This window comes from Rissa tridactyla, chromosome 9 (assembly GCF_028500815.1).
Source record: "Rissa tridactyla isolate bRisTri1 chromosome 9, bRisTri1.patW.cur.20221130, whole genome shotgun sequence".
Taxonomy (NCBI): Eukaryota; Metazoa; Chordata; class Aves; order Charadriiformes; family Laridae; genus Rissa; species Rissa tridactyla.
This window is the reverse complement of record NC_071474.1, coordinates 18216025-18242498: the sequence shown is the minus strand read 5'-3', so window position 1 is coordinate 18242498 and position 26474 is coordinate 18216025. Positions and strand designations below refer to the sequence as shown.

The window sequence follows — 26474 nt, the reverse complement described above, 5'->3', positions numbered from 1 at the left end:
ACTTCCTTGCTGTCCAGGAATGAAGACGGCATGTCCGTTTCCCTCTGGATAGTCTAGGCTGGCACCTTCAGTCTGCCATGCATAGAGTAGCACTAATGCTTGCGGTGTTGAGTATAACCTACTTAAAATGTGGCCTAAGGCCGAAAGAAAACTAGTAAAGACAATAGTTTAGCCTTTAAAACAAGTTACGCTGTATGTGTTTTACAGTGCCAGAGCTGTAGGTGTGGACGAACTTGGAGATTAGTAATAAATCAGAAAACAGCTTAGTTTTCAGGAAGCAGCGGGTGTGCGGGCAATGACCACTTGAATATAGAGGGAAGGCATAGGATGAAATATTTTAAAATGCCAACAGTATAGACAACCATCAGGAACTGCAGGATTTGTGAAATTCACTGGCAATAATAATAAATATTATAATAATTAAAAAATTAATAAAAAACATTAAAAATAATCTAAACTGCATAAAAATAAAGGTATTTAACTGAAATCTCGCCCTTTTACTTGTATAAACAGCTTAATTTATTTATATAAATGATGTAGTATTTTGCCATTATATGAAAGTAATTGCTGCCTATTCCTAGCTTTATATAGCACTCAATCGAGGTACACGTAGTTCACCAGTAACTCGGAAATCAGGAGATTGGCTTTCCAGTCATGAAATGTATGCGGTAAAGGAGACGGACCCCGTGGAAAACGGCAGAGATGCAGTAGATAGACGTCTCCTCAAAGAATAGTGTACATAAGTGGAATTCAAAGAAAAGTATGTAATTAATGGAGAGGGAGAGAGAAATTTACAGTACTGTCATGTGACCGAGCGTACAAAGCTGACTCCCCAAAATAGTCTCTTATTCTCCTCTCCCTCAGACAGCTCCTTTTTTAGCTCTCTTGTGGCAAGCTTGGCAAAGGGAAGAGGAAGCTGAGCTGCTACCGATGTCTCGTTACACAGAGATCAAAATTGTCATTTCCAGCTGTCTGTTCAGCTTTGAGTGACTCTGCATTCTAGCAGAAATTGAGGCGAATGTTAACAAAATGTCCTTGCTACGTTATTTTCCTTTGAGAACATGGATGAAAATTAAAGCTTGTTTTAAAAACTGGGGTCTAATTTTATCCTAGTTTTGCATATAAGTTTTTCAGGCAGATAAAAGCCGGTCTTGAGTTCCTCTTCTTAACTTATGCCTGTTAATATTTGTTAATCTACTTCATGCCAAATAGGAAGAAGTGACTGCATTTAAACTGAACTTGTGGGTTGCTTTATTAGCAATCCATATTAGGTTTGTAAGAAGAGACTTCCTTACATGGGAAAGAAGTTGATGATAGACTTCATACATTAACAGATTGTCAAGTTTGGGGGATTTAAATTCATATATACATATATATATATAAAAATAATAGTAATAATCATTGTGCACTGTCCTAGTGGCACAAAATGAGGATCATTTTATGTTGGTGAAAGCTAACAATCGATAGCCTTGAAAGACAGAAGCTGTTAATCATTTCTCCAAATTCGTGTGCCTGTTTAATTGATTCATTACTGATCCACAGGACAGTCTCACGTAAAATGCTGTTTCCGCTAAAGGGGCTAAAAGGGGAGATGATGTGCCTCCCGCCTAACAGCTGATGCTCTGTATTCGTGGGACAGCTGCTGTGCCAAGAACACCTTTCCATACGCTGGCATGGAGTACTGGAGTCTCAGCGGCGTGTTCCCTGCAGTAGGTTTGAAGGCGTTCTAATGACTGGGATGGTATTGAGAACAAAAGTTTTGTCTGCCAGCAAGACTTTTACTGTTCTGTGGGCAGGGAACGCTTTGTTGAATTTTTAATTAATTTTTTTTTAATAAGGAGGTTTGGGTTTTTTTCCCTGTGGATGCTTTGCATTAGCTTTAGTAATAGTGAGATAGTAATATTTTTTTCCAATTCACTAGTAAAAAATGCAGACAATGATAGTAAAATATTTAAGAAATGGTGGCGAAAACCTGGAAAGTGACATTGCTGGTACTGGTTCTTTGGTAGTCTCCCTCTTTTTAAAAAAGGTGTTTTCTAAATGGTGTTTCATTACAAGAAAAATGGCATTAAATGTAAAGTAGACAGGCAGATATTGTACCCGATAAGAATGGTTAAGAATTCCAAAAGGTGCGTCTGTTGTAGTTTTACTGCCATCTCAACAAAATACCTTTTTTTACTTTCACGTATTTGTGGCATTGAAAGATGACATGCTCCCTTCCTTTCAGCTTAGTTTCTTGTTCAGTTTCATCATCTTTTTGTGCTTCTGTAGACCTCATTTTTATTTTCTGAAACACATCATTCTGTAATCTTGTCCAAGTTGCTTCTTCTGTGAGCTGCATAGCATTTTGGCTTCTTTTTTTCCTTTATTGTTTTGTGAAAGTTTCACCTTAATTCTTACTGGCTGCTTTTATTGCTTCTGCTTCTTAGATAAGTGCACCAGCAGTTCATGAACTGTTGTAAACACAGGCTGCATCGTAATTTGTTTGATTATGTCTAACATTTACCCTTCTGCATCCTTTTTCTTACATGTCTTTGGTCTTGTTCAGCTTTAGGCAGCATTTTCTGCCCCTTTTAACATTTTCTTTGCTGAAGTCTTGTGTATATGTTGTTGCTGCAAGTTGCCCTTCGTTGTGGTCCTTACTATTTAGATCTTTCCTGGTTCCTCATCTCAAATTGCACCCCTTCTAGCATTTTGTTTATCTTTAAATCAAGTATCGCTGGTGACCTTTCAAATGTTCTTTTTAACATATTGGAGTAGGTGGATATTTGAAAGCTTGGCGGGGGGGAGTGCTTTGTACTTGCATACTTGTTATTCCTACTAATTAATGATAAATGTCCTCTAGTTTTATTATATCTGTTTTAAGAAGTGAAAGACAATAGATTTATTAACTGTTACAAACAAAAAAATGCAAAAAACTCAAAGACCAAATAATAGCATGTCGCTCGCGCCTTGCTGCCTGAATGTTATCTGCCTGAAATACGTAAAATCTAGTATCGGTACAATGAGCGTAGGCTGCTTCATGGGGGCTTCATTTTTGTTATTAGAGAGCGCGAGTTGTGATCTGACAAAGCACGTGCTTAACATGGAGCAAGCAAGGATTACTCATGTGCTGCAGGGCACGAAGAAGTCACTTTCTCCTCACAGCAAAATCAAGTTGAAGACCTGACTAGAGGGAGACTCGGTTAAAAAAAAGATGGACCCTTCTTCTCCAGAAAAACAAGGGTGAATGCTGCTGTCTAAGCACTGTGAAAACTGCTGTGAACCCTGAGTGGTGCAAACCGTACTGCCTTTATGAAGGCAGAGTGTATTTCTCATCTAAAAATATACAATATGTGATGGTCTTGAAGCAAATGGTTTAAAGCCAAAGTTTCTAGTGCTCTTCTGCTTACAGATTTCAGGATTTTGTCAGGAGGTCTCTCTGAAACTTTTCCAAGAGAGCTTCTAATAGACAACACTATATAGCTGTATTGGTTTGGGTATTTTCAAACTGTGCGATATATTATTTTATGAATATTTATTTATTAGTTTATAAAACTCAACAAAGTGGTGATATTTTAAAATAATACCTGGGCAAACAAAACTCTTGGCTGTCTGATAGTACAACATTTCTGGTTTTGCTCAGGGAAAAGTAAATTACGTAAATGTTCTACATTTGTAGTGCTGTACCATGTATATGCACAGAGCGCATGGATCCAATGTGGTGAATGGTGCAGCCTTCATGCAGCTTGGGGCAGAACCTGATATGCCAAAAAAAACCAGCTACAGCGGTATTTTGTGTCCTGTGAAATTTACTCTGGTTTATTTGACCTCTTAATTGGCATACACTCAATTTCCTTGCTGCAGAGTCTTGAGGAAAATCACAGTCTTTCAGTCTAAATTTCTGACTAACCTATTGGCTCAGTAGTTTGTCCATCTAATTCCCAGGGCTGGTTTTCTTGCTAGTGTGCCTCAAGAGGACAACAGTAGTAGTCAAGGGTAAATATAAAAATTTAGGCCTTGGTCTCTGGTTTCTTTTATCAAATGTTTTCTAAGGAGAGGAGGGTGTCCAGAGGTTGAGAGGACAAGAAGGCAGGGTGGAAGGGCTGGGAAAGGTGAAGGAATGAAGTGTCTTCTCTGATCGCATTGTGGTCAGTCCTAATGAGGTCACCTCAACCTTTCCTTCCCTCAAAAACTCGATTTAATAGCAAACAGTTTTCCCCAGCATTCGCTAAAGCTGTGATGCCCGACGAGCGGTGTGCCAGAGTGAGAACGTGCCCTCTGTGGATCCTGCAGTAGTACTCTTGCATGGAGAATGCTCTTGATCGCTGCCTCCTTTTCAGCTTCTTTCTAGCCTGGGATTTGGAGTCCAGTGACCTTACCATAGAAAGTACCACCTGGCACTAGACTCTCGGCTCTCATCCCTTGCCCCTTTCTTCTACTGTTGATGCTTTTGTGTCATCCCTGGTTGAGGCGCCCTAAGGAAAGCTAGGCTTTTTGGATCCAGGACCAAGGCCTTTATATACTGAGCATGATGCCATATGATCTGGAACATCCCTTTGGTCAGTTCGGGTCAGCTGTGCCGGCTCAGTCCCCTCCCAACTCTCTGTGCCCCCCCCCCAGCCCCTGCTGGTGGTGAGGTTGGGGGGGGGGGAGGGATGTTGCAGAAAAGGTCTTGATTGCCCAGCAACAACCAAACCCACCAATGCGCTATCACACTATTCCCATCCCAAACCACAGCACTGTACCAGCTGCTAATAAGAAAGTTAACTCTATCCCAGCTGAATTCACAACATCAGGAAAAAACTGAATCATCTGGAATGCTTCCAAGGTGAGACCTGCTCTTGCTGTTCTTTAGCATCTTTTATTAACTCTTTACTAACCCAGTTTAAGGTGGTAAGGCAAGAATGGGTAAGAGGCTGCTTAAATTAGATATAGTTTTGTCTAAGTTATTGTTTTTTCTTCAGTCTGACAATGCCTCCTGTTGTTATTCAAGCAACTATTATTTAGAACAGAAACTTCACAGTGTAACTGAGTTTATTTTTGGCTTTCCCTTTCATGTATGTGCCTGCTGTCTCTGACACTAAAGCATCAGCACCAGCCTTCTGTCAGAGCACATCTTCCATTCCTTGCTCAGCTGCACTCTTTTTGTGTGTTTTGTTGTTTTTCCTGCACACTAGAAACACTCGGTTTCAAAGCAGAGACCTTTCAGTCCTGTTACATTTTACACCTGCTGACTCACACAGCACATGCAGCTGTTATGGAAGTAATTGTTCAGTAAGAGTATTCTTTTTGTTGAGTTAGTGAATTAATTTGATTCCAGCATCCTGATCATGATTCACTGTGTGTTTTCTATCCAGCTTTGTGCTGTTCCAGCTTTTTGCTGACTCATGTTCCCTGACTATTGGAAACTCAAAGCCTTTCATGCAAACCCACTGTGTCAGTGCTGCTCTGGAGCAATTCAGTTGCTCCAATATGGTGCTACCAGTGACTTGTCATCTGATGTGAGTGTGTGTACTGAAATAACGTTGTCATGCCTGTGAAATACTTTTTTAAATACAATAATATGTCATAGAAACAAAGAAGTTAGCACTAAGTGAACAGTAGGGAACATCAGATAAGTAACAGAAAATAAAACAGCAGGCAATCTGAAAAATAGTCTTGTTTTGTTTTTATCCTTCAGATTACAACGAAAGGTTTTACTTGACTTAATTGAGTTTATGAAGCTATGCAAAATAAATGAATTACCTGTTGTTTCTCCTTCAGCCTTGCGATGGAGGGCATGTCAGCGCCTGTGTCAGGTGTAACCGCTGTGGGATAGGAAAGATTGTTCCTTTCTGTTGAGGGCCTGTGCAGGAGATGACAATTAAAGAAAATAAAAGGGCTGTGATAGAGTAGGGACTTGTGTGAGGAGCAGGGTCTAGGAGATTTCGGAGATGAACAGGGAACAGACATGCAAACTGAACTTAGGTAATAGAAAGAGTGAGTCTTTTCCCAGGGAGCCAGGGGCACTGTGTGCCATCTGCTCCAAAGCAGGAGGCTGCTGAAACTTGTTGGACAAGTGGCAAGACTGGAAGGAGGGACCTGCCCTCTGAGGCACTGGAGGAGATATGTTTGATTTCAGTGTTACATGAATTTATTTTTGTTGTTTCTGACCCAGCATACCTCAGGTTTTTTCCTTCTTTCAAAACTTAGTTTGGAATGTAATGAGATACAGGTTTAGAAATTCAGAAGCTTTTGGCATGCAAAGTTTAAAAGAGGAGAGCTAGGCAGAGTTAGCTCTATTCATCTCCACAGTCATAAGCCCCACTAGTTTCTTCAGTAATTTCCAGCTGAAACTTTCTCACCTGCTGTGTCACACTGCTGGAAATCCTTGTTCAGATCATCTGCCTGCTCTGGACATCTCTGAATTTAATAACCTTTCTGATTTGTTCCAGCTTGTCCATTGCTTCTGCAGGCTGTTTCTCTGGTCCAAATCACATCACACTTTTTATTGGATATTTACTTTTTTTTTTTAATTTTACAATGCATTAAGTTTTTGTACTTATTTTTATTTCTTCACACAGTGTCTTTTATAAATGTCTCAGGTTTTTTTTCCTCTCTTCCTTTCCCCTAATTCTCTTTGCTGCCCCCAGTTTCTGTATGAAATTTTTTCTTTAATCCTACCAAACTGATGAATTCTCCTTTCTTTTTTATAGGCAATGGGAAAAACAAAAGGTCTGTCATTATATTTACTTGTGAAAATATAAACCAAAACGAGAGGAGGCCTTGGCAATGGGGCAAGTTTACATGTTTCTGGCACAGAGAGTAGCTGCAAACACTTGTGCTGGTCAGTTAGGGTGCTAATATTCAAAACCACTATTTCACAGAGATGGGAAGGTGCTTAATATGTTCTCTAATTTGGTTGAATTTTTTTCTTGCGTTGCTATGCTTGGAGGCTCCAGGAGATTTGGGGGAAGCAAGTCTAGTAATCATTTCCTGTGTTGGCTCTCTGAAGTTTAAGGCTTTGGTGCTGATTGATGCTTTTGTCCAGGAGATGGGAAACAACTCCAGGGGGATGGAGCGATTTAAAAATACAGTATTTCTATCTAAGTGTCCTGGTTTCCGCTACCTGGTTTCAACTTAAACGTGAATATATCTTGAGTGAGTGACCTGTAAGGAATGCCCTGACACTAGAGAAATGCTGTCTGTGTTCCATTAATGTGGATCTGTACTGAATAAACCCAGGTTGCTGCTGGGAGTCACGTAATGCTGGACTTGCAGCTGGACTTGTACCTCAAAACCTGAGATAGTTGAGCTCAACCCTGTAGGTAACAGCTGTTTGTGCTGTTTCTCCCCTGCTTCAGTTAAGTTTTTGTTCTTCACAGAAATGACTGTAACAATAAAAGACTTTCTTTTATCTGTTTAAAACTGCTTTGTACTATTTTTAGCTCATTCTGCTTTGTGTAAGCAAATAAGCTATATTTAACTGCTTCTCAAGTAATGTAGCTTCTCAGAGTACATGAAGTGACAACCTTTTATGGTGTAATAAATCATGTATTAGTCAGAATCAGGTTACTTTTGAATTCCCAGAAAAAGTGCACATGGAATGCTGTGAAAGTCTCATGTAATTAGTGAGATCTTTTTCTTGCTATTACATATTTGTAATTTTCAGATTAAAAACAAGTACTTGGAGAATGCTGGGACATCTATGTATTTTAACGTAGCAGGTTTGTTTTGAAAATAACATAGAAACATTTCAAGATTTTTTCATTATTATTTTCTGAGAGTGACAAGAGCTTTCCTAAAGTCTTCGCCGATTATGATATAAAGAAAACAAAAATATAAATTTAAAAAAAAAAAAGGAAATAAAAAGATTTCTCTCTTTGTCCTTGTAGTGTCTATCTTGCTGTGTACTAGCTTGCTATCTTGTCTATCTTGCTGGGTACTTTCCTGGTGTTTGTCAACTCTGCATTTTTGTTGAGGGAGGACTGGTTGTAAATGTTTCACCCAAAGAACCTCTGTTTCCTTGCTGATGCTTTAAGAGTGATTTCTCTATTTAAGTTTATATTTTAAGTGCATATGAAGATGTTTTCCAGGTTATCAATCTGGTCACATCCAGATGTGAGTGGAATATCTTTTTGCTCTTTGGCAGGCAAAAACTGGGACTTGACAGCAGCTTTGAGCGACTATGAGCAGCTCCGGCAGGTACACACCGCCAACCTGCCACAGGTCTTCAACGAGGGCAAATACTACAAGCAGCAGGAGCCGGAGCAGCCTCCCCAGGTGACAAAGGCCGAGCGGCCCTGCCTGCAAAGGCAGGATGACATTGCTCAAGGTAAGAGCTCTTCGCCAGGGTTTCCGTGGTCAAGCAGCTTTCTAGCTTGTCGTCTTGCAGGTTGTGCTTGTCTGCAGGGAGTGGGAGGTCATTTGCCGTCAGCCTGTGAACTGTACCATTGTGGTGGGGTTCACAGCTGCTGCTGGACCCTACCTGGCACGTGTTTCGGTAGCCGTGAGCTTTGCCTCAGTTCTGCAAATTATTTTTTCAATGTGTGATTAAAGTACAAAAATATGTTGCCCCCAAGCAGTCCTGTGGTACATCTAAAACCAATTAATTAGAGGGTGTCACAGACCACTATTGTATGTAGCTTTCTATCCTTATTGAGACCAAAAAAAGATTAAAGAAAATCCATATTTCAGTCTTTGCATTCTTACTCACAGTATGTGATTAGGGAGTATGAAATCTATTAATAACTTTCAGCTTTAAAATATTGTTCTCTTCTGGTTCCACAGAAGAAAGGACAACCTCCTGTCCCCTGTCAAATAGAAATTGAAACCTGAAGAAAAATGAGTCAGCTACCTTTAGCAGTTGGCTTCCAGTACAGGATGATAAGCATTAGAATTGACTTTTTTTTATTTGCAGATCGTATGTTTTATTTCACATCTCTCTCTCAGACTGTTGGAATCCTTTTTATATATATATATGTATTTATCAAGGAACTGTAGCGTGCACCAAAATAAATCTACACGTCTGACAGCTTGTCAGGTGGAGAGGTAATAGCACTAGTGTGGTGATGGCTTTCTGTGCAATCATTAGAAGGAACAGAAGGTCTTCCCTTCTCCTGTTGGCTCTTCCCTCCTATTAAGCAGGAAATGGCATCGGTGCTTCTGAGTGTCAGTAACGCTTTTTGAAAATTGGTAACTTCCATCAGTAGAAAAGGAACTGTAGCGCTTGTTATGACTTCTTAAAAGCACTGACTACAAATAAAGGGAGGAAGAGTAGCACACTGTAGTTGATGAAACTGTGTCCCTTCATCGTCATTAGGATATAGCTCACACTAAAATTCCATGTTATTAAACCACCCAGTTTACACTGGATGTCCATTTGATATTTTAGAGGGTGTAGTAGGCAGTGGGGAGTAAGTCTGGCTTTAAATGCCTGGACTGATGGTAACTTTGCTATCAATTCAATGCATGATTGATTTCTTCATGATCCAAGAGCCATCTCTGACCAAACAGTGAGACTGGAGAGAGGAGGATGTTGAGGGAGGAGCAGAGAGGGGAAAGGAGGATCTTGTCATGGACCACGTACTCAGAGCAGAGGATGCAGCCAACAGGATGGGGAGGGCTGTGGTGGGAAGGGGTGATGGAGTGGAGGCAAGAGGATATCAAATGGAGATACTGTCCTATACTTCAGTTCCCCTGTTTGAAAGTGATTTAGCTGAGATGTACAGGGAGAAGAAAGAAATGCCGATGTAATCAAGCGTTCTCCCACTCCCACACACCCCACACCCCCCCCGTTTAGGATTTTTTAGGGAGTGCAGTTTAGCTCTTAAAACTGAAAGATGTTGATCCATTAGAGAAACAAAAGTTCACAGACTCCAGGAAAATTAGTTTTTTAGTATCCATTAGTCAGTTTGAGGTGTTTTAAAAACACTATCATCTACGCTGTATTTAAGTGAGCTGCTTTGTTAATTTCTGAAGGTACAGGAACTTGTTTTATTTTGATATAGCATTGTACATGTTTGAGAGTTGATCAATAAAGACTACTTTATGGTAGTATTTATAGAGCTACAGAGGTGAAGTTGCACCAAATAGTTTTTTACAAAGGCTTCCAGTACAATAAGGTATCCCTTTCCAAGGAAAATCAATGAAAATATTATCTAATTAACATTATGTAAATCCCACCAGGAAGCTTTCTGCCTATTAAAAAAAGTTAAGACATTCCATAAACTTAATGTCAGCTCACTAATAAAACTCAGCAAAATGCCCAGGAGGCTTTCTAGTATTAATTTAAGATAATCCCCGTTGGGAAGGCTGGCTAGAGAGAGTGCAGCTCGGTCGAAGACGCGAGGTCAGTCCATCTGTCTGAAGCCCAGAGCAGCAGTGGTACCACGGCTCCGAGGAGGGCCACTGCGCGGGTGCAGAAAGAAACTTTATGCTGAATGTTAAACTTTTGAGGGAGGACTAATAACATTTGACGAGCATAAATTTTAAGCAGCTGCAAAAAACTCAACTCAGTTTTTAACAATATAAACAGTACAGGGCAGAAACTAAACAGGGGGAAAGCACCTCTGTCAGTTTTGACTGAACGATTCATGGTTTAAGCACTCGAAGAGTCTCTCTCTTACCCATTTGCTGATACCAGAAATGAGGCCAAACAGTGAAGTGAAATGATATGATAGTAATATTTTATCCCTTCCTTAACATTCTAATGCTTATCTTGCTTTAATGACCCTTTACTGTTCCTTATACAACATTTGTCCACAGAGACATTCAATAAATTATATTAGCTCATAGTTGTTTTGATAAAACGATGCATTCTTTTGTACCAGGCTTGTTCACTTAACATCATTGTTTTCGAACTATGTGTTGTTTCTTCTGTCAGGATTTTAGAAAACGTATGTGCATAAAAACTGAGTTCCTCTTAAATTCAGCATAATGACGTTAAAATTGCTTTCAGGTAGATTGTTCTGAGATTAAAACAGTATGACGTGTTCAATATGAAGTGATTGTAGAATGCTGGATTTTTTGATTCACAATAATCGATTTAAATTAAGAGCTCAAAATGTTAATTGATTATCATCTCTCTGCCAATAAATGTTTCTTCCAGTGCATATTTGGAAACTTAGGATACGTTAAAAAATTTTTTATAGAAATACTTTTCTTTCGTATCTTGTCACTTGTACTGGTTGTCTGTTTTGCTAGAAGTGAAGTGAAGTTCCTATGACTTGCAGTAGGGATCCATAGTAAGAAGTACGCAATCTTTTATGGCAGGGAAATAACCCAAGAAAGATAACAAACAAGAAGTGGCATAAATTCCTAAGTGAGATGAAGGGGCATTCGCCAGACATGGTGTTGATTCGCCTTTTATGTAGTGTTATAGGCTGCAATATGTCTTTGGTTTCTCCGCAGAGAAGCGTCTTTCCAGAGGTATTTCTCACGCCAGCTCTGCCATAGTCTCCCTTGCTCGATCACATGTAGCAAACGAGTGCAGCAATGAGCAGTTCCCTTTGGAGATGCCCATTTACACATTCCAGCTACCAGACCTCAGCGTGTACAGCGAAGATTTCCGAAGCTTCATTGAACGTGACTTAATTGAGCAGGCAACAATGGTTGCTTTGGAGCAAGCAGGTGGGTCAGTACTTTGGATGTCAGCAGCTGGGCAATCTGACATTTGGGTTGGCATCTCTCATCACGCTTCATTTCTGGAGCTTGCGCATCCTGCGTGGGAGATAAATGCCAGAGAGTAAAAGCAAATACTGCGCTCTTTGCAAAATGACACATACCCCGATCCTCTTATTTGTTTTAAAACGTTATAGAGAAAACTGTCAAATTTACTTAATAAAACAAAGACATTGAAGGGAGGAAAGGAGGACTGATGGGGAGGTCAGGCAGTAGAGAAGGACGTGAGTGTGGATAGTCAGAGGGAATTGGTACTTCCAGTTCTCATGAGGAAATTACATTGCAATGACTAACAAAGGAAACATCTTCAAGTTCAGTTGCAGCTTGAGAAAATAGTTTTTAAATATGTATTTTATGTATTGATTATTATTTTTTAATAAGAAACTAAATAATTTTAAAGTAATGCTTCTTTATTGCCATGGGGAAAAAAGTAAAGAAATTAAAAATTAGTTTCAATTAAGATTTATTAGTAGTTTGAAGTTTTAAGTCAGTTCTGAAAGATATGGAGAAATGTATCTGTGCCTTATGAAATAGTGTATTAATGAACTATGAAACAAACACATCTATATAGTGAAATGCCCAACTCTGATGGTATAAAGGAGTTATAAAATCAGATTTCATGCCTGCCTGTGGAATATCAAATAGCCAGTTGCTTTTTTGCCAGTTGATTGCTCTACTGGCTTGTGTAACGCTATGTATTCACCTGAGAGTTCAGCCTCAAAACTTGGTGTGTAGTCGTACCGTGTGTGTTCAAACTGCTTGTTATTGCTCAAAGAACTGCAGCATAGTATTTGGGCAGGACATCTGCTAATCTGGTGTTACAATTGAGTATTTTCATACGTGCATTTCTTGGCTTTGGTATTTGAAAATCAAGACATACTTAGATAATAGCATCAAACAGTAAATACTGAAGAAGAGGAAAAAAAAACAACAAACCAGCCAAAAAACCCCTGCCCCCAAACCCAAACAGCATTCAGAAGGCCACCTTCTGGAAAAAAAAAGCAGTATAAAATAACATGAAAACGCTACCAGGCAACTATGAATTATGAAAACTGTCAGTCACCTATCAAGAAAATATATCTAGTACCAGGTAACACAAGAAGGATGGGGGGGAAAAAAGAGGATGGCCCTTCCTCTTCTTTTCCTCTGACAGCTCTGCCAAACACCTGAACTGCGTAGGGCTATCAGAAAATCCCTGCTGTAGTATCACTGTTGACCTGCCCACTGCAGTGGAATTGCAACCTTTAGAGCCAGTTAATGGAAGAGTACAAAATAGAGGATCACAGTGGTTTTCCAGCCTTAAAATCAGGGGATATGTGAATTTAGAGCTGAAATCTTCTAATTCATACAGAGCTGGCTGGCTTTGGGCTTGAAACAGGGCTGCAAAAACTACTGGATTTTCTGCCTCAGCATTCCTCTCTCAAATCTCTCTGAAAATTAAAATAAATCATTTAGTCTTTTCTTCGTGTTCCTTTAATTAGGGCAATAACTTGACTCACACTGGAGAAGTCCCTTCCTCCCCAGAGCCCCTTGCCTGCTGGAAAGGAGGGCGTTTTGAGCATTTGAAGTGCTTGTGGTTGTGATGGTAGGTGTTCTTGTAGCCTCTGTAGACTTAGTTTACTTCTGTGAGCATTTCATTCAGATAAACTGGGACTTCCTGGGAAACAGTTCTTCAGTTCACCTTAAACAGTGAATGTCTAAGAAAACCTTGTAAGGCTTTGTGTAAACTGACCTTTTTGTCTCTATTTAAGACATAAAGATACTCAGTTTCCTTTTATTTCCTGCCTGTTTTATTTATTGTTGTCTGAAATGAAGAGTGAATCAATAGGGAAGTCCCTTAGCATTAGGCATTTTATTGTCTCCTACCAACAGAGGGCCCAGTTTGACTATGGTTTGGTCAATGACATGAAAAAAATTAACAGCTAAGGCACATTCCCTGCAAAGGGCCAGAAATCTAGTTCAAAATAAAACCAACCCCACAAAGGACGGTAGCATCTGTCCCTGAGGCTGGGGATATCATTTCAGGAGAGAGGGAGGTGTGTGCTGCCGTTTAAGGGTATGAATTTCAAGAGAAAGGAATGAAAAAAAAAAAAAAAAAAAAAAAAAGCAGCTGGTTAGGCAAAGGAGGAGGAACTTTGTTAGGAGCACAGAGTAGCTTACTACTCTCAAAGCATAGATCGGGAGAGCAAAATCACTGTTAACAGACTGTTGCAGGTGTTGTCTGAAGGGCCGTATGAGCTGGATGTCTATAACAGCCTGTAAGGTGTACTTATATTCTCTTTTTATACACTGAGGCAGTTGCTGCCGTTATATCTATATGTGAAAGGATGTTGGGGTTACATCCCACCCGTACAGGGACTCAGCACTGTCCGATTCGCTCGCAGTGCTGTGTGAGGGTAGGCAGGAAAGGCACGGACAACGGCAGTGTGACTCACTCACTCGCTGCCGCTGCGATCTGTCCTCTACTCTCTGTGTCATTGCTGTCTGAATATTTCTCTTGGAGGATAGAATTCACCACATTGATAACAGCATTTTGTGGTTATTAACTCAGCTGTTCGTTATGGCCTGAATCGGAATGAGGTCGGCTTGTAAGTCATGTGCAGCCTGATCTCCCTGCTCCTGCGGCAATCAGTGTGGCTCTTCAGTGGGGGATGGCTCAGGTAGTGTAACATTAAATGAGGTCTATGTGAAAGGAATACTCTAATTTTAAATATTTTGCTGCAACAAGTTGGTTTTCATTATATACACGTGTTCCCTAGCGTGTTGTTATGTGTAGGCTGCTACAAAGAGAGAGAATATGAAAGCTGCTTCTGCAGTATCGATGAGTTCAAAAAACTCATATATATATATATAGGCAGAAGAATGGTTGGTCTAACACTGTGTTTTTAATGAAAAGAAAAAAAGTTTCCATTGCAGTGCCGAAATGTATTTCAATACAAAAAAAAAAAAGTAAACTGTATGAACCTTCAAGAATATTGCTTTCCTACACTTTTCTTTCTGTGCTCAGGTCTTTGTTTTCTATGAAGCATTTCATACAGCTACAGGCAAAATAAACAGTAATATGTTGTTAAGCCTGAGTTTCACATCCCCCAAAACAAATCCACCAACATTCTGGAAGTGTTTGATTTCAGACTTTTAAAAATTAAGTTTTGTTAAAGAAAAATTGGTGCCTTTTCAGGTTGTAGAAACATTTTCTTATCCCAGAATTCTTAACAGATTTTTCACACAGTATATGCAGGGTGCTGGGATAGCAACCATCATAATCAAGAGAGAACTGTATTAATTTCCTGATTTCCAAGCTTTGAAATGCATGCTTGTGTAATTCAGTTCTAATACGAATGACAAATACTGTATCACAGAGTAGGATGAAATGCAATAATGTCATAGAAAAATGTCTGTCTCGGGTTATGAAAGAAACAAATGAAGAAAACAGGTAATAGTGGCTCTGCAGTTCCCTGCAGATAACAGCTCGCTATCAGGTAGCAGCAGCCAGTTAGGCCTAGCCATATATCTCTGTGCCATCTCATTTTAGGATCTTTGATTTGCATTCTGCTCTGTAGCGTCTGTGACAGCCTGTGTTGCTTAAGCATGAGGCTAAAAGAGAAGCATTTACTTGATTGCTCAGTTTTACTTACTTCTACATGCACAGCTCAACATGCATTTCAAGGACATCAGTAAATAAGAACAGCCTTGCAGATGCTACTGCGAAGCTGATTGCATCATCTAGACTAAAAGAGAGAGCTCCTACATGAAGGTCCTTTGTTTGAAGTACAGACAGCGTATTGGTAAATGCTTTATTTTTTCACTTGTTCAAAAACTAAGCGGTCACTGAATGAGTAATATAAGCCCATGTAGAAAATCTGTTCTTGTAATTTTCTCCACACCAGTACTTTCACATATTCATTTACTGTATGGAAGGACTAAAACTAAAAAGAAACAAACAAATCCTCTTAGCTGGTCATGTAAGAAACACACAAAGCGTAGTAGCAGCTCTGCTGAAATCTGGATTTGAGGTTCCGCACCCATTGCTAACGGAGTGTTCTGTGCCGGCCGAGCAATCCTTTGCTGACTCGGCCCGCCGGTCCCGTGTGCCCCGGAGCGCGTATTGCTGGGGGGTTCCAGAGGGGAGCCAGGAGGGGCGTAGGGTGAGCCCTTACTTTTGAGAATACATGGGGTGTCAGAATTAGACTTGCTTTGGAAGTTGAAAATGCTATTTTGTGACTTGCTCGTCTTGGGGGATGGATTTCTGGAAATACGATGTGCTGGAGAAATGAAAGAAAGGCCGGGTTTGGCCTAGTTTCTGAAGGGAGCTGAGCTTGTGTCAGCAAGCTGTCTCTTAAGATTGTACCACTGGTTATTTTTTAAATTTAACTCTGCCAATTTCAAACATGTTTGTGAGTAAGCTTTTACAAGTTTTATGAAAATAAGCTGCTAGCTTATTTTTAGTATTTCCATAGAAGAAAAACTTGCAGCAAGAATATTTTTTATTAAATGCTACAGAATCCACATGGGAAAGACTCCCAGAATGCCCAACCCCAAACAAAAGAAAAGCATCAGAAGTTCACCTTTAGCCACGCGTAGGACAAGGGCAGGAAACCAGAGATTGGGTCCCAGCGTGCACAGACCAACTCACTTCACTCAGTGAGCTGTCTGCTCTGTCAGTGGATGGAGGAGCTGGCCTAACTGCTTTGCTAAGCTGTGGGGCAGGGAACTGCTCACAGCACAGTGAAGTGCGTTAAAAGACAATCGCACCCGATCTGAGGTATAATTGTACAAGCTGTGACATGACACTTCACACTCGCTCCCATCTGTAACCATGCCTGTTCTTCTCTCAACGTGTATTCTATGTTTTCTGTAAGAATTCTGTCTTATTTTTGATACAATAAATGCACAGTGGCACTGCAGGCAAGAAAGTGACTGTTTGCCTTGGAGGCAGCGATACCCAACCTGGCTTTGCAGAGAAACTTCAGCCACGCTCAGAGCTCGTCCTATGTGGCCTCTCCTTTTACTCTGTCGAGAGAGAGTTATTTTAAGTTGCTGTTTACTAAGTCCTTGGAACTTTTTGGTGCTTAATTCTACCAGAAAAATCCCAAGTCGGTAAAGCCATTTAATTTTTAGTAGCTTAAACCAGAAAAAAAAAGAAAAAAGAAAATACAGACGGGAGAAACTGCAGAGGAGCAAAGGATTTATGCAGAGTTTCTACAAAGGTTCTTTACTATTATATAAGCTCATGTTTGATTTGAATTTGGTTGGTTTGTATGTGTACCACCAGCCTTGTGCATGTCTGGGCAATGAACACTTTTTAATGGACCTTAGTAAACTGGAGGGCAGCTCTGTGTGAGCATCTTTATGGGATTGTCATAAACTACAATAATTTCTGTGGCATATTTTTATCTTCTTGTTTATACTGTTAATGGAGTTTTGCGTAGAGGACATCATGATGAATGCTTTCTTACCTTCTGTAGTAGCAGTACATAAGGCAGCAAGGGCTGATAGCGAAAGCCAAGCCTGGCCCCTGTCAAAACGCATTCTCTCTGTTCTGCTGCTTTCTTTTTGAGCCACTCGGGTCATGTAACCATCTAGAATTCTCTTTGGCAGTTTTCTCTTATAAATCCTGCAGCAAGAAACAATACACCTGTGGCTTCTAATACAATATAGAGGCTTATGAAAATAACACTTAACCCTTTCTAGTGTCTATTGATAATAATTCAACATTATGAATATTGTTGGGTAAAACCCATGTTTTAAAATATTTCTTATTTCCTTTTCCTCAAATACTGACTTTTTCAACAAAACAGTCACGTAAGATCAGCTTATATTCATGCCTACAGTTGTAGGGGGTTTACAGTAGGGTAGCTTTTGAAGTTTGCGTCTTGTCCTGGGAATCATCAGCTAGTAGATTTGAAGGTAGGAATATTGTCTGTTTTCTGAAGTTTACAAAACTTTCTCTGAGATTCAGCTTACCTTCTTTGCATGGAATACAAGATACATCTGGTTCTGTATTGGAATGATTGATTCTTGTTGGGGCCTGCAAATAAGGGAGCAGGAGGAGACAATATGTGCTTTGTGTGGTGTGCAGTGTGATACGCACTATGTAGTGCAGGACCAGGATAATATCAGAATACAGGAGTAGTTGGCAACCCTTGGGCAGGGGGGCATACTGGGTTCTGTTAACGTTTCTATTGAGTTTGCACCTGATGTCTTAAGTGTTATGCAAAGAATGAGCAGTATTGTCTGCTTGTGTCTGCCTCCCTGATGGTACGTTGCTAGATCATAGACCTGGACAGGACTTTTAATCTTGATCTAAAATTAAAATCAAATTTTAATTTACTAGAATATGGCTATATTAATTCTCAGTATTTTTGCTGTAAAACAGATCGGTTTCTTGAAATTGTGTTTTTTAAGATTAAATTAATTTTGTGAGAAAGTAAGAAGCAAGATCAAGTAGGAGAACAACAGAGTGAGAACCGGGTCTAGTTTGTCCATAAATATTATCTTATCAAAGCAGACAGAAATATGCCTGAGGCAGGACCGTTTCCAGTTTTTCTTTAAGCTCCACTTTCCTGTTGTTTCCCTAAGGAATCCACCAGAGCCACTAGATTTGAAAAATGAAAATGCACCACTTTTTTTTTTTTTGTTATAATCCACTGCATTTCTGCTGATTTTTTAGCCAGCCATAAGCTTTGTGATGTTAACCAAGCCCACAAATGTTTTTTGCATAATCTGCTTGAAAGCAGATCACTTTTATAGAAACCTCCTGTTATTTAAAAGATTCGTAAACACCAGACTTTGACATTTATTACCAATAGCTGCCAGTTAATTTGCAAAGCAATACCACTCATGATTCCTTTACGTCCTAAGGTCTGCCTGTTTCAGGTCTTGTAACTGTGGTTTAAGCAGCACCTTGGTAGAACTCAGTTACTGAATATGATCCCACCAAAACAGTCTGCAAAAAACAGGTGGCAAGTTGTTATTTCACAGCCCACAGACACAGGAGTTGCTAAAAATTATAACTTGTTATTTCAGATTTGACTTTCCGAAAGGCTGTCCAATAGTGCTTTAAATTAAGCTTCTTTAATGCATATTTAATTTAGAACTCAATAAGCCTAGTCTGAGATGTTGGGCATTTACAAATTAGCTGCTAAAATCATACAAGCATTACCAAATATTCTCAGTTATTGGTCTGCTGTGCATCTTTACAGTATAGGAACTCTCAACCCATACTAACTGAAATTTAATTGCATAGTTCTTAGTACCCGGAACAAGTCATCAGGGGCACATGTTAAAACATTGTTATACTATTTTTTTGCACAATATGTATTACCTGCCATTACAAATAATCTTCGTACAATTTTGTAATGAAAACATATTAATGGAGAAAAGTTGGGTTTTTATTGCTTGAACTTATTTCTGTTTTGTGGATTTGACCTTACATGCAAGGCTGACTGTACAAATATATAGACGCTATTTCCTCTCAGCTTGCAAGTAAAGGAATTGGAGGAGAAAGTGTCTGCAGAAGAGGACAAACAAAGAAATGGGAGTCACCACAGGCTGCCTATTGTGTTATTCATTCAATTATTCTATATTGTGCATTACCCACAGACTTTCCAAAAGTCTTGGGAAATATAGCAGTGCTACTTATCATTGTTAATCATCTGCTCTTCCTTATACCCAAAGATGTTATTCAATTAGTCACGTTCTCTTTATATTAGAAATGCTCACATGACCATTTAACCATTGACACTCCAGTGAGCTACTGTACGGCAGCCTGTGTGCCAGGAATGATGTTCTTCCAGTGTTGGCTTTGGCACTGATACTCTTCGTGGCTGTATTTGCTTCATCTAGATATATCAAATATCTGTCTTCTTGTTAGTCTTTTTCATCATCCATCTCTAGTTTATAATCTGTAAAACATGCTTTGTGTAGCAATGGTGGGTAAGTGGTTCTCCAAATGTCATCAGAGAGAAAAGCCATGTGCTGTCCTAGACCTTGGGCTATGCATTTGGTCTCATTGCAGTTCTCTGGTAGCGTAGCTGTTGATTTCAGTGGGTCTAATCATGATTTACACTATGGTAATTGAGAGGAGAATCAGCTGTTGAAACAATCCCCCTGATTGAAACAGTAGTACTTAATAAACTTAACAGTAACATATCTTGATTAGCACACATGTATTGCTTTTGTCTTTTGAGACTGTATTACTGTAACATAATCTGTCTTCTGTGATGGGAAGCCAATGTCGATTATGTTTGGGAACTGATACCAAGACTGATAATGGCATTTAGGCAATGAACTCATTGGAGATCCATCCCTGAATGCAGCGTATGAGAATGGAAGATGCAAATTAATTAAAGGTGCTCTGTTCTTATTCCAAATATATTTAGAGAATAGTTAAAGTTTATCTGCCTCTTATTTCTAATATTTCCAGTTTTCACATCTGACATTACATTTGAGTTTATTTGGCAGAAAGGATGTTCATGATCAACCCTCAACATTACACATCGTCGCTGTACACAGTACGCATGCTCTTTTAGTATCCACTCTGCCATTTTAACAGATGCTTTCTTTCCAGGACGACTAAATTGGTGGTCCACAGTCTGCACAAGCTGCAAACGTCTTCTTCCATTGGCTACAACAGGTGATGGAAACTGCCTCTTGCATGCTGCATCTTTAGGTAAGGGAGAGTCTGTACATGAAACCTTCTGCCAAAAATATTTACCATTTTTCTCTATCCCCAGCAAAAGTGCAGAAAGGCACAGGATGCAAAGACTTTAATTAAAAGCGTGGTTCTGGAGCAATATGTTCTTCACATTTCACTTCGGCATTGTTTGCTTTAGGCATGCTTGAGGGATGAGGGTAAAAGTTTTATGAGGTTATAGAAGTAGTATAATTAGAAAAGTATCAAAACCCATATATCATAAACACCATTGATTTGCATTTTCCTTACAGAGCCCAAACTAACAGCTCTGGAACAGGCAAATTCCAGGTGCTTCTGCAGGATCATGGGCAAGGAATTGCATTAATTCGCTGGCTTTTGTTAAACAGTTCTCTTCCTGTCTTCAAGAATACAATATCTAGCTATTATCTCTGTTGGTTCCTTGTAGAGTTTAAGTATGTGGAAAAAAAGAGTTTGGGGTGAATTAAAATAATTCCCAATTGATTAATTAATTGTTAATACAAGATCTTTGAAGCCTTTCTTCAAATCAAATAAATAGAAACCTGTGAAGCTGAAAGTCTTTGATACACTTTCTATATCCTAACCTATTATGAGGAAACTTATATTTCTGTTGCAGTTGCTAAAATCTTCCACCTCCAAAAGGTGACTTTTTAAAACCACTAGGATTTTCAATATTTTGAAGAGACTCTTCTTTTTGAAAGTATTAAGAAAAGAGCTTATGCTGTTTCCGAGGATCCTTTTATCTTCATCCATTTTTAATTAGGAGGAATTGTATATTATTTACAGCAAATGTTTGGAGTATTTTGACTTGCAAAGTCTTAAATAAACATATTTTATGCCAGCAGCTGACAATATGGTAATTGAAACGTGGCTGTCTATGGGCACATGTCTTGGTGAGAGCTCTGCTCTCTTTTGTTGTAGGTTATTATTCTCAACTACATGAAGACGTTTTATTATCTTTAAATGAGCTTGAAAGCCTGTGGCTGGTTGTATTTTTAGACTTCCAATCATCTTGAATGCTCGTCTCTTTATTTGGATGTTGAAGCCAAAGGAAATTTACTGTCATGCTGTGTAAAAGAGTTGGAGGCCTTTGGGTGTCTGTATCATCTGTCGAGTTACTCACAGAAGTACCTGCAGTTGTCATTAGCATTCCTGTGGCTGCAGGCTCCATTGGCAACTACAGCTAAAACCAACCTGAGCAGTGAATAGTCCGTTGCTTACAGCAAAGTTGAAGTTGCCTGCAAGCAAACACCGAAACAACTCAAATCCTTAGTCATTCCTTAATCAAAGTTTAAACTCTTAGAATTCCCTCTTGTTGTTCATTAGCTTATCTATATTGACTGTTTCTTTAGGAAACCTAAAAAATGATGAGTGAATTATTTGCCAAGGAGAACTTAAATAATGTAAAAGCTATGCTTTTGCTAATAGAGCAATATTAATTGTATTAATACTTACTATTTCTATTTCACTGTCACTTCTTTAAAAGTGAATGTTGTCTTTTGCTAGGGATGTGGGGATTCCATGACCGGGACCTTGTTTTACGTAAAGCACTCTATACCATGATGAGAAGCGGAGCTGAAAGGGAAGCACTGAAACGCAGATGGAGATGGCAACAGACCCAGCAGAATAAGGAGGTCTGTATGGCCTGAAGACAGCCTTGTTAATATAATTTAGGGTCAAAAGCACTTTTCTGAAGTTTGGTGTGAAAGTTTTAGCTGCTGTCAAATTCCTTGTGCTTCCATTTTTGCATGGGGAAAGGAATACTTGTATTTAGAATTTTTCTGTCAGAATGCAAATGTGTTTGTAGCTTTTTGTGCCTACAGAAGTCTGAGTTTGGAACCTGGAAAATTTTGGGCTGCAAAATTAAATGTATAATTTAGCTGTCTCTAGCATTATAAAATGAGTGGATGAAATGCAGAAAAGAAAGAAAACTCCATTTAGGAAAGATTCACAAGAACGGCGAATTAGGATTCTTAGAGCTGTGACCAAATATTGAGAGATTGTTTCTTAACTAAAATCATCAGTTTGGTTTGACTGTTAATTAAAAGCTGTACTTCTGCATGTATTATTTTCTGAAGATGTGCCTAAACAGTGGCTAGAAAAGCCAATTTCAGAAGTAATCCTGAATGCAATCAAGTAGATGTGCCTGAACGTTTCTGACTTACTTGTAATCTGCTTTTTGCTGGCAGCAGTCAGTGAGAGTAGAGCTGAGCTGTGACTGACTCAGCTACTTCAGGCTACCTGAAAACACAGGGGGGCAGAAGCACTTGTATACCCTGCCTGCTTTTGAACAGAGGGAGAGCATCACCTGTCTGCCAAGGAGCGCGTTCCTAGTAGTTCCATGTACTGGGGAAGACAGCAAACCTCCAGAAATGGGCAGTAAAGCGTGCTAACCATGCTTGCGAGGAATTCACCTGGGTATGAATAACTGGATCTCCAGTGGTGGAGCACTGCATTAGCAGCAGTAGACACACATCTAGAAATGCAATCCAGTATACAGCTAGCGGTTTAGATAGTTTTTTAATAAGTTAATATTCTTTCACCTGAATAGAGATATTGAACCGATAATGGTCCAAGATATTAAACTGTATCATGTATGAAGCTCAAAATAAGTTAGTCGTAAATACTGCTACAGGCTCTGCGTACGTTTTGTACCAGCCTAATGGTAAAGGTATTTCATTCTCTCCCATAGTCAGGTTTAGTGTATACAGAAGAGGAATGGGAACGGGAGTGGAATGAACTGCTTAAACTGGCATCGAGTGAGCCGCGTACACATTTCAGCAAAAATGGAGGCACTGGTGGTGGGTAAGTCTAGAGCATGACAAAATCTTTTTGGTTTTGTTGTCATGAGGAAAACAATACAGTACAAATGAATGAAGATGTTTATAGGACCATCAGACTGCCTTTTCAACTGGTTGCGATTTTTTTTACAAATTAGATACAATTATCTAAACGTCTTACTATAGTTAGCATTTTGATTAAGTGTCCTTGTACAGTTACCACACTAACTTGAGGTTACTTTGCATCCGAAAGAGTCTGGATTTTATAAATCCTAATTTCTTGGTTTCTGGAACAAGCATGTTGTCAGTAGCGTTTAGTTTCAAGGAGATAAGTGCCTCGTCTCACTGAAGATACGTATCTTTTTGTTTGAGGAAGATGTAGCAGCAAGATAGCCGCTGCTCAGATATTTTCACTAAAACATGGAATGACAAAATAACATCACATCTTCTAATAGCATTCTAGTAGAAAGTAGTTTTTGCCCTGATATCACCTTTTCTGTGCTTTAGCAGAGCTTTAATGCCATCTTCTCACATTCATATATTAATTTCAGTCCTTTTTTGCTTTGTGGTTCAAACACAAAATCTTCAGAGATCTTTTCTGAGGGCAAGTCACCAAGTAACTCTTCACATTTTCTTCTTTTAAAATTCTGTTAACCCTAAACATATAGGAGAAAAAAAAAAGTAATATTATTGGTATTAAGTATTTGGATACAGTGCCTTTTTAAACAGAAAGTGGAATATCAAGTCATACTTTGTACTCTCATTAAATCCTTCTGAAAAATTAATACGCTACTTCAATCTTTGAACAGTTATAAAAAACTTAAACTAAAAAATATGGTAATTAATATTGCACTGATAGGAACAGTTGCCCTTTCTTTGACTATTCAAGCTTTTATTAAGCCCATGTAACAAAAATAGTGCTCTCAAATGCAAGAATTATTTAAAGATTGTAGAGGTCTTTATTTCAAATTAAACTGAGTCACTGTCATCCTAGTAAAGTTTGATGTTGCTGGAAGGTTCTGCATAGGGTATGTCTATATTTCTAAGAACCACATCAAATTTTTTTCTTACCTAATTTCATATCTGCTTATTTAGATTGATTCCATAAGAGTATGGCTGATTGCAGCTACTTTGATTACACTCTGCAAAGTTGCAGTGTTTGCCAGTTCCTACCCAGTGCTAACAGGCAAACAAGAAAAGAGTGTCTTTTCTTGAAGACCGGCTTAGCATGTGTGTTTGATTTTTGTATAATACTCAATTAGTAGGATTTTAGTCAATTAGCTTATTATAAGCAGTACCAGAAAATTTGATGGTCGCAGGGAAAAACCCAGTACTGTCTACCTTGCTGCCAGCATGCATTTAGTTTAGATGTTTAGAAGCTATTGGAAAAAAAGGATAGAAAGATATTTGTGAAAGTTTGGGATGAAATAGCATCTTCAACATTTAAATACCCCCGATGAACATAAATAGCTGGTATGATAAACCATCGCTTGCTTTCAGCACGGTTCTTCTCAAAGTATAGGATTATTGACCAGCCTTAAGAATGCAGAAGCTTTAGGGTTTGTGTCTAGTGTTTATCACTAAAAATACTTCGTGTTTGTTTGTTCGGTGCATGTTTTTCTCCAGCTGCTGTTTTCCCTGGAGACAACTGCATGTGGTGATAAGTAAATTGACAAATTAGGGCATACAACACAATGAGAGTAATAAAATCTTGAGAAAATATTCTCTGAGCTTTGAAAGTATATTTTCCTTTTAACCCCGTGATGTCAAGGATAGATAATTCTACTAATACAGGAGGATATTGTTTAGAAAATTGTCAGCCATAATGTGTCTCGTTTCCTTCAATTTTGAGGCTAAAAAAAATAGATTTGTTTTCATTTTACTCTCTAGTTTGTTTCCTATGTTTGTAGATATTTTGCTGTTGACATGCTTTAGTCTTCTAATGCAGTTCAATTCACGTTTCTATTAAATTTGGCCATTCACCACCAATTTTCTCTGGCCTTATTCTGTCTGTTTCATGTGCTGTGTAGTTTCAGTAGCTACCAGTCAGAGATGACCTCAAATGTTGCGTTTGCCAGTCGATCAACCATCTTTACCTTTAGTTCCCAGACACTTAAACACAGAGTATTACTATTATGTAAATAATTAATTTCAATTGGGTTTAGTGTTCTTATTGTGGTTTGCATTTATCTTTTTGCAAATCAAAATAAAGTAAGGATAAATAGACAACTGTTAATGTTTCCTTTAAAACAGTGAAAGAGGAATCAGGCAAGAAACTTAGCCTATTAAATATGTGAATATGTATTTCTCTTTATAATCATTCCAAAGGCAGAATGTGACAGAATGAATTATTTCCTCAGTTTAATGTACCCATGTTCAAAATAGAGCCCTCGAGAAGTAAAAGGAATATCAAAATAGTATTTTTGAGATGGGGTATATTACGTTCTCTAGTTAGGTGCTGTATTAAAAAAGCCTGCAAATTAGCCTTTGAATTGTAGATGAGACATTCTCCTTTGGTGTCAGAATTAGCTAAAGCATCAGAAGTTGTATCTGCTTCAAAAGAATTCAGTGACCAGCCTAAGTCGGGAATTCTGCTGCCTCATTCACCTGCAAGTTCCCTCTAGTTATTTTTCAGTGTGAGCTACGTGCAATGGAGATCAGCAATTGTCGCTAAATCTTCAAAGATTTCTTCTTTGAGAGCACTCTCATTCTGAGGCTTGGAAGTTGGAAAAAAAGAGAAAGATAAATGGAACACAGAAAAACCTTTTTCTTAAGTTCTTGTTTCCAGCACATAAAATCCTTCAAGCACTCAAGCAGGGCAAACTAATTAACTATGAAGCAGATTCGTGTTTTGAAACAGATTTGCACATCTTTCTGTAAATGTAAAAAATGAATTTCAGATTAACATAATTGTTTCATTTATCTTCATTTACAAGCCAAACCAGGGGTGCTGAATTGAAGCAACTGCTTTGAAAATGTCGTGTACCCTCTGTTTTTGTTAAGAACCGGACTATCACAATCCTGCTAAACAGAAAATTCCAGCTCATTCCTTCATTTTGCAGACTATTGTCAGTGAGAGATTTCCGATCCTGTTCTAGCGCTAGATTGACTATCACTGTTGTTATTCATGGCTTGAAAACCTAGTAGAGCTGAAAGCTAGGCTTTGTGATGTGAGCTGATACAGGTTTTGAAAGGGGATGCTATTCTTATTTAGTATTAACTGTCACCTTATTAATAAAGTCAAGTGATTTTAAATGGGGAAGAAGGGAGGGAATATTGCTGTAATCTTCCTCTGTGTCATTAGGGTTTTATTTAAGGCAGAAAACCAGACCATTTAGCTAGGAAGCGCCTCTCAAATGCGTGCGAGGTTTCGGGCT

At 38.9% G+C, this 26474-nt stretch overlaps 1 protein-coding gene across 8 annotated transcripts in view; it reads left to right on the top strand.

The window, feature by feature from the left end:
* The window catches only part of OTUD7A (OTU deubiquitinase 7A), a 135881-nt gene that overhangs the window by 91863 nt on the left and 17544 nt on the right, over positions 1–26474 (top strand). For all 8 annotated transcript variants that reach the window (XM_054214809.1, XM_054214807.1, XM_054214811.1 and 5 more), the window contains 5 exons: positions 8114–8296; positions 11374–11592; positions 20213–20314; positions 21824–21951; positions 23010–23122. In XM_054214809.1, coding sequence (XP_054070784.1) covers positions 8114–8296; positions 11374–11592; positions 20213–20314; positions 21824–21951; positions 23010–23122 — 745 coding nt within the window. The remainder of the gene's footprint in view (positions 1–8113; positions 8297–11373; positions 11593–20212; positions 20315–21823; positions 21952–23009; positions 23123–26474) is intronic.